Genomic DNA, 15,155 nt, shown 5'->3' on the forward strand with positions numbered 1-15,155 from the left:
TGGAAATTCTTGCTTCAATTATGTGTACCTGCTTGCATTGAAGTTGTCAGAAAATAACATCTTCAGTGTTTTGAATACTGCAGAAGGGGTTATAGCTTTGTCCATAATCAATGTTTGGCAAGTAGAACTCTTTTTTTAACTGTTTAAATAAAATTCTTACTTTCATTTAAATGACTTTTAACAGCATCAACAACTTATATTTATATAGCGCCTTTAACGTAGTGAAATGTCACAAGGCGCTTCACAGGCGTATTATGAGATTAATAAAAATGTGACCCCAGCATCACAAGCAATGCTATAACCAGTTTTTCTACTATTAACGTCTTGTACTTGAAGATATAGTTCCCCAGCCTTATTTTCTTTGCTTCCTTATCAATTTATACATGCTTCGCCCATCTATCATTTAAAAATGATGTCATTGCTGTTGTGACTCTTGCCTGCCATAGTGTGATTACAGTATAGGGTATCTGACTACAAGTCCTGTTTGGCCTGGGCGGAATTCAACATAAGACTGTGTTTTATAAAATGGAATAAATTACCCCTATATCAAGATCAGTGAAATCATCTATGGAAATTGTTGAAACTATTGGTAAGAATTGTTATTAAATTTGCATATTGTATCCATATAGTCTTGTTAATGAATTAAACATGCACAATCTAATTTACAGAGAGGCAAGCTTGAAGACACTTAGATATTTTAATAACGGAGAAAGAAAGCATGGAGTATTTTAGCTGAAAAAAACCCTGCCCATTTATACAAAGTTAAATTTTGACCAAGGTGAAGTACTTATGTATAGAGGTCACTATTTATCTGTGTTGCAAAGCACTCGGCAAAAATAAAGCTAACTGGAGGCTGGCCTATTCCATTATGTATTTTTTTATAATTGGAATTCTGTCCATACTAGGATTAAAGTTTAGTTGTATGTTTCATTGATAAATTAACAGTTGTGCAGTGGTTATGTAATTGGACTAATTATTCAAAGAGCAGAATTTCAAATCCCACGATGGCTGTTTGTGAATTTGAATTTAGTTTTTAAAGAAAAGTCTGGAAATAAGAAGCTGGTATCAGTAAAAGTGACCATGAAGCTGTCGGATTGTTGTAAAAACCCAACGAGTTCATTAACTTCCTTCAGGGAAGAAAGCCTGTTGTCTTTACCCAGTCTGGCCTATCCCACACCAATGTGGCTGATCCTTAACGACTCTCTGAAGTGGCCGAGCAAGCCACTCAGTTGTATCATGAAGAAGGCTCACCACCACCATTGCAGGGCAACAATGGATGGGTAAGAAATGCTGGCCTTGTCGGCAACACCCACATCCTGAAAGTGAATAAATAAATAGGTGGGGAAATACAAAAGATTTATTTTGGGCAAAGCAGTTGATAACTTTATAAAGTCTTCTACTGCTGTTTGTATCATCATCATAGGCGGTCCGTTGAACGAGGATGACTTGCTTCCACATGAGTTTACAGATGTTTCAATGTATATTTAATGTTTGTATATCCTCCTTATGAATGACAGTTTTGTGAGTCTATTGTGGTTAGTGTCACAAATGGAATCTAAATTCGATTCCTTGTGTGTTTTCTAATGTATTTTGCTTATTATCCACTTTTTTTAAATGCTAAAAAGAAATATGTTCGGTGCAACTATGTTTTGCAGATTGTGGATCGATCCTCACATTTACTGAGAGTTTCTATTAGACACTGCTTCATGTAGAAGTAGTTTTGTTTGTCTTTAGTCTCAGTGCAATGGACTCTGTCCTATTTATACTGTGGGGTGGATTTCATAGCACTGTATGAGTCAGCAATGTTAAAATCATGATAGAAATGCATGGAATGATTAAGGACAGGCAGCATGGATTTATTGGGAAAGTTGTGTTTGACAAATTGGAATTTTTTGCTGAAGTGACTGGATAGATAAAGGGAAAGCAGTAGATGTGTATATGCAGTACAGAGGTTTGTTACAAAAATTTCAGAGTGTATGGTATACATTTATATTATACACGACTGCTTTAATTAGAAGTAGTTTCGTTGTGTGCCAATGCAATAAATATGCCCTATTTATACTTGCAGGATGGATTGTAGCAGCATGGATAAAAAGAAAAGACTTGTATTTATATAGCGCCTTTCATGATTATCGGACATCTCAAAGCGCTTTACAACCAAGAAAGTACTTTTGGAGTGTTGTAATGTAGAAAATGTAGCAGCCAATTTGCGCATAGCAAGCTTCCCACAAACAACAATGTGATAATGACCAAATAATCTGTTTTTGTTACGTTGATTGAGGGATAAATATTTGACCGTACACCAGGGATAACTCGCCTGCTCTTCTTCGAAATAGTGCCATGGGATCTTTTATGTCCACCTGAAAGAGACGTGGCCTTGGTTTCATGTCTCATCTGAAAGGCAGCACCTCCGACAATGCAGCATTCCCTCAGCACTGCACTGCTGTAATTTTTGTGCTCAATCCCTGGTTCAGAGGCTAGAGTGCGACCCACTGAGCTGACACTGTGGATACAGTGTGTTGATGGACTTGGAGAAGGGTTGGAAGTGGTGTACCCAGGGGTCAGTGCCCGATTTACATTTTTTGGGAGCATGGTATTTGTTATGTCTTGAATAAAGCAATGTTACTGAGTACTGTAGACATGAAGTGTGATTTTAGTCTCTTTATTCTAACTAGAGAGTACTGGTACAGCATGGGAGGCCTGCTTATATACAGTGCTCCCAAGAGATGCTGGGATCCCTTGGGACTCCAACAGATACGCCCTCTGGTGGCGGTAGAGCGCTGGTTACGTAGGGTTGCATACATAACATCACTCCCTCCCAAATAGTACACTGATTTACAGGGTGAGACGATCTGGGGCTTTTCGCTCCCTGGTCGATCTCGCTACAAATGCAGGTGCAGGTGAGTTGGTTGGTTCTTTGCTGGGCTGCTGCGCCGCTGGCCTTGCTGTGCTGCTGGGGATGATGAGTTCAGCTTCGTGGTCAACCGTGATGTCTGTTGCCACGTGTGTGTGTGTCGGAGGGTCGAAGTTGGTGGTGTCCTCTTCAGGTTGCTCGTGGCTGTCTGTGAATCGCAGTTTGATTTGGTCCAAATGCTTTCTGCAAGTTAGTCCATTTACAAGTTTGACCTGAAACACCCTACTCCCTTCTTTGGCTATGACAGTGCCAGCAAGCCATTTCGGACCATGTCTATAGTTGAGTACAAATACAGGGTCTGTATATCTGGTCATCGCATTACAGGAAGGGCGTGATTGCACTGGAGAGGGTACAGAGGAGATTTACGAGGATGTTGCAGGGAGTGGAGAATCTTAGCAATGAGAACAGCCAAGGTTTGTTTTCTTTGGAACAGAGGAGGCTGAGGGGAGACCTCATTGAGGTGTATAAAATTATGCGGGGCCTAGATATAGTGGATAGAAAGGGCCTATTTCCCTTAGCAGAGGGGTCAACAGCCAGAAGGCATAAATTTAAAGTAATTGGTAGAAGGTTTAGAGGGGATTTGAGGGGAAATTTCTTCACGCAGAGGGTTGTGGGGGGATTTCACTGCCTGAAAGGGTGGTAGAGGCAGAAACCAACCCTCACCACATTTAAAAAGTATTTGGATGTGCACTTGAAGTGCCGTAACCTGCAGGGTTACGGACCTAGAGCTGGAAAGTAAGATTAGGCTGGGTGGTTCTTTGTCGGCCAACGCGGACACGATGGGCTGAAATGGCCTCCTTCCGTGCTGTAAACGTCTATGATTCTATGATTAAAACACACCTCTTTGACCAACCTGTGCTAATTTCTACTTATGCGGCTCAGTGTCAAAGTTTTTATCTTCTAATACTCCTGTGAAGTGTCTACATTAAAGCGCTATATAAATACAAGTTGTTGCTGTTATTTTAATTCTATTCTTCTAAAAATGAACCCCAGTGCTTGCATTTTTATGGCTTTGTTAACCTGCATTGCTACTTCTAATGATTTTTGAATCTGTATCCCTTGATCCCTTTGCTCCCCTACCCCATTTAGACTCTTATTTTCCACGGTGTATGTGCCCTCCTTATTCTTCCTACCTCCTCACACTTGCCTAGATTGAAATTACTTTGCCATTTACACGCCCATTTTGCAAGTTTATTAACCTGGTCTTGTATTGTGTTGCAGTCCTCCTCAGCATTAAGTACACCCTCCAATTTGGCATCATCTGAAAATTTTTAAATTATACTTCCGAGTTCGGAGTCCAAATTGTTTATGTAAATGGTGAACTGCAGTGATCCCAGCACTGAACCCTATGGAACACCATTTCCTACCTTCTGCCAGTCTGAGTAAATATATATCTCTAACTCCTACGAGAGATGGCAACCCAAAGCTCCATAGCACAAACATGTCTTGGTACTCGTGTACTGTTTCAGCAGCTTCCTCAGTTCAGACACTACACTCTTTTTGGTTGTATATCTAAGTTTGCAAATTACTTTTAAGTTAGGAGGCATAGTACATTGTGTGGATGGGAGGAGGAATTTACAAAGGGACATAGACAGACTAAGTGAGTGGGTAAAACTATAGCATTTAATGTGGGGAAGTGTGAGGTCATCCACTTTGAATCTGAGAAAGATATGAATATAACAATTTAAATCAGATCCCAGTCATGGCTATAATATAACACACTTGCAGATTAAACTTTGACGTGGGCAGTAATAATAGTTAAAGATGTATTTAAAAAATCACTTATGATTTTTATACACTATCAGTAATATGGTTGGTTACCTGTTCAGCAGCACATGTTCTGAACCATAGTTTTAAATACTTAAGCTCCATGGGGGCAAGCTATTGCAAGAGCAAATGACTGAATCCTCTTTAAAATGATCTGCTTATATCTATTTTAATATCCTAGTAATGGTATGAAACATTTATTCATTTGACTGCAAACTGTGCAGTCACTCACTGCCCATTAGTAACATATGAAGCAGGACTAAGATTAGAAGAGGTAATTTTACTATTTTCAGAGATTAATTCTGGCATTTAAAAAATTCTGCACAAGAAATTGTCTGAGCTTTGATGTAAACTTGGTCTCGTGAAGAGAAATTGATTTTTGCTTTATAATCATTATGGTAGCATCACTAGTAATTAAGCATAGCAACTATGTGTTTTTGTTTTGTTTTATGTTGAGGCTTATGTAAGCAGCTTTTAGTTAGCAGGAATTGTAAACACTGAGCTTTGCTGAGATGCTTCACTCAGAAACTCATTTAAAAATCAAATGCCCGTTTTTTCTGGAGACTTGTATATGTCTGATATTTTACCCTGTGTCAAAATCTTCAGGTTTAATTTAATGACATGCACATGTATATGTTTAAATGCGTAAAATCTCCATGTAAATCAGTACATAGATCTTTGATGGGAAAAACACCTTTTCTGTGGTTGTACACGTCTGATACAGCTCTGTTCTGTAGTGACCAGTTTATTCCAGTTGACACGGGAGGGGCTAAGATTGAAGCAGCTTCAGGTACTGCTATAATTAGAGCTAGATTCAATGAATTACAATTTTGTAATTTCTGTCTGTAACTTGATAGTGGAGGTGAGTATTGCAAACCTGTTAGCTTTTAGGGAATGTGAGATTGTGTTATAATGTGATTGCAATAAAGTAAGTCTTGAAAATGAATCAGTAAATGAGTACAATGTTGCACAGTATGACAGCAACATAATGCAATGAGTGACATTGACTATCGTACAAAATAGGAAAATGCAGACAAGTTAAATCTCACTAATTTCCAGCAGCAGTCAGTGCATTTTCTGAGTCTCTTTTCTGAGTCTATGTTGAAGAAAAGATTTTTTTCCCTTGCCAGTTTTCTCCCTTCCTTTCCTGAATGTGTTTACTGTTCATGACATGGTTTCCATGATCACTGTTTGATTCATTGGCCAAATGATCATTATTCATGTTTTAGACTTGACAGTAGGCAGGGAACTGACCATTCCCTTCCACAATGTCCAAATAGGTACTTCAGCAGCGATCACTCCCTATCCCAGATCAATGAAGTTAATTTGCAGTGCCCACACCAGTGTCCCATGTGATTTCACTTAATGCAGCACAGATTGATACTGGTACCTTCCTAGTCAGGTGTGCCTCAGCTATTAACTGGTGAAACTTGCTGAACTATGGAGTTGGTGGAGGAGCGGGAACAAAGTATTTTATTCTTCTCAGTGGGCATGAAAATCTGTGTCACTCATTTCCTCAAGATTTACTGTTTCCAGAGATCTGATTTTACTAATACTGGGAGCACAACTTAGTAAGGCACAGGGCAAAGTGGACTTTTTCTTTTCAACACATGTTTGGTATACATCTGAAAATACAGCTTTTCCAGGTTATGTTTATCTTTCTTCCCACCCCCACTAATAAAAATTAATTTTATCAAATTTAGAATATCTGGTATCATACTCCCATATTTTTTTTCTTTTAGATTTAATATTCAAGTTATGATTGTTGGAAATCTGTCTGAACCTATTTATTTCCAACTGAATTTGAGTTTCACATGTTACTATTGTTTGTATATTTCAACAATACAGTATATGGGATAACATTTCATTATGATTTCTGGGGAGAATCATCTGGCAGATTGATATCTGACTGGCACAGTAAACAAATGGCCAGTTCAGTGTTTATTGCCAGAATGTTGGGGAGGAAAGGGAGAGAAAACTGTACACTGCTGATCAGTTGCAAATAACTTCCAACACAAATATTTGCAAAGCTGTTGTTGACCCTGAAATATTGCATGTAAATATTTTTAGTCTTGGCTAATATACTGTGCATACTCTCATGTGATTTGGTGCTCTTGTACAATCTTGTAACATTTTCATCAGCTAGATAAAATAGTTGCATTTTATAGCATCTTACCATGGAAGACTGTCTTAAACTGCTTCATATTGAATGACTTCTTGAATGCTCTGACTGTTGCAGCAACTTGTCTTGCATACATTACACAACGATGATCGTGCTTTTTCATTTTTTGCATGGTTTAGGATGCTGTTTAGCAAGTTGGGTTTCTCAATAATATCATTACAATAAACAGGCAGCTCTATGATGACATAATTGTAACACTTAATAGTGATCCATCTGATGCATGTCCTTGAACAAAATTTTCTCTTGAGCAAGTGGTAGTGAGCCACCTTCTACAATTGAGTGGCTTGCTGGGCCATTTCAGAGGGCAGTTAACAGTCAACCACATTGGGTCTCAAGTCACATACGGGTCAGACCGGGTAAGGATGGCGGACTTCCTTCCCTAAAGGATGGGTTTTTACGACAATCTAGTAGATTCCAGATTTATTTAATTAACTGAATTACTCAGCTGTTGTGGTGGGATTTGAACTCATGTCTCTGGATCATTAGTCTAAGCCTCTGGATTACTAGTCCAGTAACATAACCCCTAAACTACCGTGCCTCCCCATCATTCCATCTGAGACCAACTATCTCAGCACTGAGGCATCACAACTAACCTATGTCTTGATCATGGCAGTATATTTATCCAAGGAGCCTTCAGGGCACTCTCTTATTTTTTTTGTTTGGTGTTGAAGCAAAAAAAGAAAAAAAAAACAGTTGAACATCATTCCTCATTCACAACTTAGTTTGGAAATGAAGCAGTTTTTCTACTTTTGCACAAGATGGTCATAAAGTTCTCTTATTGTTTTACAAATTGTACAATACTGTATTTGCATGGGCAAGTAATCATTCGGTGCTGGAGAGAAACTAGCTGTGGGAGAGAGTGATCAAGCACAACAAATGAGGATATAGACAGTGTCAAATAAATTACACAAAGGAAAGGTACTCTTAAGAATCTTCAAAGCACTATCAATGGTGGGGTTTCAGTGATGGTGCTGTTGAAGATCAGAGGGAAGTTGATGAGTGATTTTGTGTTTGAGATGGTCATTACCTGGTAGTTACGTGGCACACATGTTACCTGTCACTTGTCAGCCCAAGATAAGATATTGTCAAAATCCTGCAGTAAACTGTCATGGGCTGCTGCATTATCCGAGGAGTTGTGAATTAAGTTGAAGACTCGGGCCTACTCCGCCACATTTTTTGAAGTTCTAAATTTATTTCTGCCATGCCCCTATATTAAATAGGAGCATGGGAGGGCACCTCAGTCCCGTGGAATGCACATCTTGTGCCATTTGGTGAAATCCTGGACAACCACATGTGCAGGAAGCGTCATCAGCTGGAGGAGCTCGAGGTCCAGGTTTTGGAGCGGTGCATCTGTGAGGCTGAGAGCTACGTGGATAGCATGTTTCAGGTGGTGGTCACCCCACAGCTTAAGAGGGGGAATGGGTGACCGCCGGACAGAAAAGCAGGACCAAGCAGGTAGTGCAGGAGTCCCCTGAGTGCATCTCCCTCTCCAATTGGTATTCAGTGAATACTGGTGAGGACGATGGTTCCTCTGGGAAGTACAGGCAGAGCCTAGTCCACGGCACCACGGGTGGCTCAGTTGTACAGAGGGGAAGGAGGAAGATCGGGAAAGCAATAGTTAGGGGAGCAGACAGGCGTTTCTGCGGCCACAGACATGATTCCAGGATGGTATGTTGCCTCCCTAGTGCCAGGGTCAAGGATGTCACCGAGCGGCTGTAGAACATTCTGAAGGGGGGAGGGTGGGGTGGTGAACAGGCAGAGGTTGTGGTCAATATCTGTATCAATGACATGGGTAGAAAGAGGGATGAGGCCCTGCAGGCAGCTAGGAAAGAGATTAAAGAGCAGCTCCTCAAAGATAGTAATTTCCGGATTACTCCTGGTGCTACGTGAGAGTGAGTATAGAAATAAGAGGATAGAGCAGATGAATTCGTGGCTGGATTGATGGCTTTAGATTCCTGGGACATTGAGACCGGTTCTGGAGGAGGTGGGACCTTTACAGGCCAGACAGGCTGCACATCAACAGAGCCGGGACCAATATTCTCGCGGGGGCAGGGGGTTGCTAATGCTATTTAAGGAGGGTTTAAACCTATTTGGCAGGGGGATGGGCATCAGGATGTAGCATGAGAAAGGAGAAACAAGATGCACAAAGGATTGGGAGAGACTGAAAGTACCAGAGATAGTACAGTTTTAGGTGGGGTCAGACTAAGAGAATACAGTCCAAGATAGGTTTACAGTGCATGTGTGTAAACGCACAAAGTGTGGTAAATAAAGTTGATGAGCTGGAGCCGCAAATAGCCAATGGGACGAGGATGTGGTGATAATGGAGACCTGGCTCAAAAAAGGGCAGAATTGGGTACTAAATATTCCTGGACATAAGGTGTTCAGGAAACAGAGGGAAGGAAAGAAAGGAGGTCGGGTTGCAGTATTGATTAAGGAGAATATTACAGAGGTGGAGAGAGAGAGGATGTCCTGGAGGGGGTCAAGGCCATAACCTAGTTGGTTAGAGTTAAGAAACCATAGAGGTGCTGTTGTGTATCTGTAAAGCACACACTCCTATATTCCGCCACCAGGGAGCACATCCCCTGAAGTCCCAAAGGATCCCAGCATCCCTTGGGAGCACTGTATATAAGCCGGCCCCCTAAGACCTGTTCCTCACTCTGGAGTGTCTTAATAAAGACTGAGGTCACTGTTACTTTAACCTCCCTGTGTGCAATCTCATCTGTGTTAGGAACACGATAACTGGCGACGAGTATAGGAATCCAATGCAAAGATGCAGCAAACTGTGGGCATCCTAGAGAAGTTCTCGGAGGGTGAGGACTGGGAAGCCTATGTCGAACGGCTAGACCAGTACTTTGTAGCCAACGAGCTGGACGGAGAAGGAAGCGCTGCAAAAAGGAAAGCGGTCCTCCTCACGCTCTGCGGGGCACCGACCTACAGCCTCATGAAGAATCTTCTGGCTCCGGTGAAACCCACAGATAAGTAGTATGAGGAGCTGTGTACACTGGTTCAGGAGCATCTTAACCCAAGGGAGAGCGTGCTGATGGCGAGATATCGGTTCTACACGTGCCAGCAATCTGAAGGTCAGGAAGTGGCGAGCTACGTCGCCGAGCTAAGGCGACTTGCAGGACAATGTGAGTTTGATGGCTACCTGGAGCAGATGCTCAGAGACTTTTTTGTACTGGGCATTGGCCACGAGACCATCCTATAAAAACTTTTGACTGTAGAGACACCGACCCTCAGAAAGGCCATTGCGATAGCACAGGCGTTTATGTCCACCAGTGATAACACCAAACAAATTTCTCAGAACACAAGTGCTAGCAATGTTCGTAAATTAACTGGAACTGTGTTTGCGAGCAGAAATGTACAGGTAAGAAACCATGAGTCTGCAACTGCCAGCAGGCCTCAGGTGACCCAGATGACGTAGAGTCCGCAACAAAGGATGAATGCAAGGCAATTCACACCTTGTTGGCGTTGTGGAGGCTCCCATTCAACCTATTCATGCCGCTTCAAAGGGTATGTTTGCAAGAGCTGTGGAACAATGGGGCACCTCCAATGAGCTTGCAGACGAGCTGCAAGCTCTGTAAAACCACGTGGCAGAGGAAGATCGGTCCATGGTGGATCAAAGCAATTTCAAGCCTCAGAGAGAGGAGACAGATGCTGAAGTACATGGGATGCGCACATTTTCGACGAAATGTTCACCTATAATACTAAAGGTAAAATTGAATGGCTGACCCGTAGCCATGGAACTGGACACAGGCGCTAGCCAATCCATCATGAGTAAAAAGATGTTTGAGAGACTGTGGTGGAACAAGGCACTCAGACCAGCCCTGAGCCCCATTCACATGAAACTGAGAACGTACACCAAAGAGCTCATCACTGTCCTGGGCAGTGCCATGGTCAAGGTCACCTACGAGGGCACGGTGCATGAACTGCCATTCTGGATTGTCCCGGGCGATGGCCCCACACTGCTTGGAAGGAGCTGGCTGGGCAAAATCCGCTGGAACTGGGATGACATCTGAGCGCTATCATATGTCATAGAAACATAGAAACATAGAAAATAGGTGCAGGAGTAGGCCATTCGGCCCTTCTAGCCTGCACCGCCATTCAATGAGTTCATGGCTGAACATGCAACTTCAGTACCCCATTCCTGCTTTCTCACCATACCCCTTGATTCCCCTAGTAGTAAGGACTTCATCTAACTCCTTTTTGAATATATTTAGTGAATTGGCCTCAACAACTTTCTGTGGTAGAGAATTCCACAGGTTCACCACTCTCTGGGTGAAGAAATTCCTCCTCATCTCGGTCCTAAATGGCTTCCCCCTTATCCTTAGACTGTGTCCCCTGGTTCTGGACTTCCCCAACATTGGGAACATTCTTCCTGCATCTAACCTGTCTAACCCCGTCAGAATTTTAAACGTTTCTATGAGGTCCCCTCTCATTCTTCTGAACTCCAGTGAATACAAGCCCAGTTGATCCAGTCTTTCTTGATAGGTCAGTCCCGCCATCCCGGGAATCAGTCTGGTGAACCTTCGCTGCACTCCCTCAATAGCAAGAATGTCCTTCCTCAGGTTAGGAGACCAAAACTGTACACAATACTCCAGGTGTGGCCTCACCAAGGCCCTGTACAATTGTAGCAACACCTCCCTGCCCTTGTACTCAAATCCCCTCGCTATGAAGGCCAACATGCCATTTGCTTTCTTGACCGCCTGCTGTACCTGCATGCCAACCTTCAATGACTGATGTACCATGACACCCAGGTCTCTTTGCACCTCCCCTTTTCCTAATCTGTCACCATTCAGATAATAGTCTGTCTCTCTGTTTTTACCACCAAAGTGGATAACCTCACATTTATCCACATTATACTTCATCTGCCATGCATTTGCCCACTCACCTAACCTATCCAAGTCGCTCTGCAGCCTCATAGAATCCTCCTTGCAGCTCACACTGCCACCCAACTTAGTGTCATCCGCAAATTTGGAGGTACTGCATTTAATCCCCTCGTCTAAATCATTAATGTACAGTGCAAACAGCTGGGGCCCCAGCACAGAACCTTGCGGTACCCCACTAGTCACTGCCTGCCATTCTGAAAAGTCCCCATTTACTCCTACTCTTTGCTTCCTGTCTGACAACCAGTTCTCAATCCATGTTAGCACACTACCCCCAATCCCATGTGCTTTAACTTTGCACATTAATCTCTTGTGTGGGACCTTGTCGAAAGCCTTCTGAAAGTCCAAATATACCACATCAACTGGTTCTCCCTTGTCCACTCTACTGGAAACATCCTCAAAAAATTCCAGAAGATTTGTCAAGCATGATTTCCCTTTCACAAATCCATGCTGACTTGGACTTATCATATTACCTCTTTCCAAATGCACTGCTATGACATCCTTAATAATTGATTCCATCATTTTACCCACTACCGATGTCAGGCTGACCGGTCTGTAATTCCCTGTTTTCTCTCTCCCTCCTTTTTTAAAAAGTGGGGTTACATTGGCTACCCTCCACTCCATAGGAACTGATCCAGATTCAATGGAATGTTGGAAAATGACTGTCAATGCATCCACTATTTCCAAGGCCACCTCCTTAAGTACTCTGGGATGCAGTCCATCAGGCCCTGGGGATTTATCGGCCTTCAATCCCATCAATTTCCCCAACACAATTTCCCGACTAATAAGGATTTCCCTCAGTTCCTCCTCCTTACTAGACCCTCCGACCCCTTTTATATCCGGAAGGTTGTTTGTGTCCTCCTCAGTGAATACCGAACCAAAGTACTTGTTCAATTGGTCCGCCATTTCTTTGTTCCCCGTTATGACTTCCCCTGATTCTGACAGCAGGGGACCTACGTTTGTCTTTACTAACCTTTTTCTCTTTACATATCTATAGAAACTTTTGCAATCCGTCTTAATGTTCCCTGCAAGTTTCTTCTCGTACTCCATTTTCCCTGCCCTAATCAAACCCTTTGTCCTCCTCTGCTGAGTTCTAAATTTCTCCCAGTCCCCGGGTTCGCTGCTATTTCTGGCCAATTTGTATGCCACTTCCTTGGCTTTAATGCTATCCCTGATTTCCCTTGATAGCCACGGTTGAGCCACCTTCCCTTTTTTATTTTTACGACAGACAGGAATGTACAATTGTTGTAGTTCATCCATGCGGTCTCTAAATGTCTGCCATTGCCCATCCACAGTCAACCCCTTCAGTATCATTCGCCAATCTATCCTAGCCAATTCACGCCTCATACCTTCAAAGTTACCCTTCTTTAAGTTCTGGACCATGGTCTCTGAATTAACTATTTCATTCTCCATCCTAATGCAGAATTCCACCATATTATGGTCACTCTTCCCCAAGGGGCCTCGCACAACGAGATTGCTAATTAATCCCCTCTCATTACACAACACCCAGTCTAAGATGGCCTCCCCCCTAGTTGGTTCCTCGACATATTGGTCTAAAAAACCAACCCTTATGCACTCCAGGAAATCCTCCTCTACCATATTGCTTCCAGTTTGGTTAACCCAATCTATGTGCATATTAAAGTCACCCATTATAACTGCTGCACCTTTATTGCACGCACCCCTAATTTCATGTTTGATGCTCTCCCCAACATCACTACTACTGTTTGGAGGTCTGTACACAACTCCCACTAACGTTTTTTGCCCTTTGGTATTCTGCAGCTCTACCCATATAGATTCCACATCATCCAAGCTAATGTCCTTCCGAACTATTGCCTTAATTTGCTCCTTAACCAGCAATGCTACCCCACCTCCTTTTTCTTTTATTCTATCATTCCTGAATGTTGAATACCCCTGGATGTTGAGTTCCCAGCCCTGATCATCCTGGAGCCACGTCTCCGTAATCCCAATCACATCATATTTGTTAACATCTATTTGCACAGTTAATTCATCCACTTTATTGCGGATACTCCTTGCATTAAGACACAAAGCCTTTAGGCTTGTTCTTTTAACACCCTTTGTCCTTTTAGAATTTTGCTGTACAGTGGCCCTTCTCTGCCCTCCACTTTTCCTCATCTCCTTTCTGTCTTTTGCTTTTGCCTCCTTTTTGTTTCCCTCTGTCTCCCTGCATTGGTTCCCATCCCCCTGCCATATCAGTTTAAATCCTCCCCAACAGCACTAGCAAACACTCCCCCTAGGACATTGGTTCCGGTCCTGCCCAGGTGCAGACCGTCCGGTTTGTACTGGTCCCACCTCCCCCAGAACCGGTTCCAATGCCCCAGGAATTTGAATCCCTCCCTGTTGCACCACTGCTCAAGCCACGTATTCATCTGCGCTATCCTGCGATTCCTACTCTGACTATCACGTGGCACTGGTAGCAATCCGGAGATTACTACTTTTGAGGTCCTACTTTTTAATTTAGCTCCTAGCTCCTTAAATTCGTTTCGTAGGACCTCATCCCTTTTTTTTTACCTATGTCGTTGGTACCAATGTGCACCACGACAACTGGCTGTTCTCCCTCCCTTTTTAGAATGTCCTGCACCCGCTCCGAGACATCCTTGACCCTTGCACCAGGGAGGCAACATACCATCCTGGAGTCTCGGTTGCGGCCACAGAAACGCCTATCTATTCCCCTCACCATTGAATCCCCTATCACTATTGCTCTCCCACTCTTTTTCCTGCCCTCCTGTGCAGCAGAGCCAGCCATGGTGCCATGAACTTGGCTGCTGCTGCCCTCCCCTGATGAGTCATCCCCCTCAACAGTACCCAAAGCAGTGTATCTGTTTTGCAGGGGGATGACCACAGGGGACTCCTGCACTACCTTCCTTGCACTGCTCTTCCTGTTGGTCTTCCATTCCCTATCTGGCTGTGGACCCTTTCCCTGCGGTACGACCAACTCGCTACACGTGATACTCACATCATTCTCAGCATCGTGGATACTCCAGAGTGAATACACCCTCAGCTCCAACTCCGCAACGCGGACCGTCAGGAGCTTGAGGTGGATACACTTCCCGCAGATGTAGTCGTCAGGGACACTGGTGTCGTCCCCGAGTTCCCACATGGTACAGGAGGAGCATAACACCCGACCGAGCTCTCCTGCCATGACTTAACCCTTAGATACACTTAAATTGGCAACAACAATGTTAAAAGTTACTCACTGATATAGAAGAAAAAAAAGAAAAACTACTCACCAATCACCAGCCAATCACTTACCCTCTTGGCTGTGACATCACTTTTTGATTTCTTTCTACTTCTTTTTTGCCTTCTCCCTGTAGCTGCACAAGTCATGCCTTTTATAGGCCTCTCCACGCACCTCCTCGACGCTGCTCCCGACTGCCGCCGACGCTGG

The 15,155-nt window shown here is 43.2% G+C and overlaps 1 protein-coding gene across 6 annotated transcripts in view; it reads left to right on the forward strand.

The window, feature by feature from the left end:
- Positions 1-15,155, forward strand: part of fryl (furry homolog, like) — a 693,453-nt gene that overhangs the window by 90,660 nt on the left and 587,638 nt on the right. The window contains exon 1 of one of the 6 annotated variants that reach the window (XM_070870103.1): positions 320-589. The exons of the other annotated variants lie outside the window; for them this stretch is intronic. Coding sequence (XP_070726204.1) covers positions 568-589 — 22 coding nt within the window. The 5' untranslated portion in view covers positions 320-567. Of the gene's footprint in view, positions 1-319; positions 590-15,155 lie in introns of those variants that run through there. 6 annotated transcript variants of the gene reach the window in all.

This window comes from Pristiophorus japonicus, chromosome 2, assembly GCF_044704955.1.
Source record: "Pristiophorus japonicus isolate sPriJap1 chromosome 2, sPriJap1.hap1, whole genome shotgun sequence".
NCBI classification, from domain to species: domain Eukaryota; kingdom Metazoa; phylum Chordata; class Chondrichthyes; family Pristiophoridae; genus Pristiophorus; species Pristiophorus japonicus.